Genomic DNA, 447 nt, shown 5'->3' on the forward strand with positions numbered 1-447 from the left:
ATGTTGATAGATGCTTCAAGTGATATACCTCTGAGTTCTGTAATAGATCGTATACTATTTCTCGTTTTCGTCAGCGAAGTTAATAATGAAACATTCAGTAAGTTTGTTAAATCTGTGGTTCAAGTGTTCTTAATGGGATTTTTAAATTGTACACCAAAGGCGTTAAAGTTTTGGGGAGATTTGGAGCTAGTCTAACACCTGGTAGATGCCTTTTTAATAAATCATTAGATACGAGGTTGTACATACTGATTATCATACCATTAATTATTGTAAATCTGCAGAGAAAACTAGAGAAATTAATGAGGAATAATTGTAATGTGCGGACTAGTTCCTTTAAAAAACCTAATTATATTTACTTTATAAATATAGATCCAATATTTTGTTTACTATCTGGTTGCAGTATTTAAAGATATTTGTCTGAAGTACCACAGGGTGAAGAAAATGTGG

At 31.3% G+C, this 447-nt stretch overlaps 1 protein-coding gene across 1 annotated transcript in view; it reads left to right on the plus strand.

The window, feature by feature from the left end:
* The window catches only part of LOC143251550 (uncharacterized), a 40,538-nt gene continuing 40,091 nt past the window's right edge, over nucleotides 1-447 (plus strand). Inside the window, exon 1 of the mRNA XM_076502820.1 lies at nucleotides 1-97. Within this exon, the coding sequence (XP_076358935.1) occupies nucleotides 1-97 (97 nt within the window). The remainder of the gene's footprint in view (nucleotides 98-447) is intronic.

Source organism: Tachypleus tridentatus, chromosome 6 (assembly GCF_004210375.1).
Source record: "Tachypleus tridentatus isolate NWPU-2018 chromosome 6, ASM421037v1, whole genome shotgun sequence".
Lineage (NCBI taxonomy): Eukaryota > Metazoa > Arthropoda > Merostomata > Xiphosura > Limulidae > Tachypleus > Tachypleus tridentatus.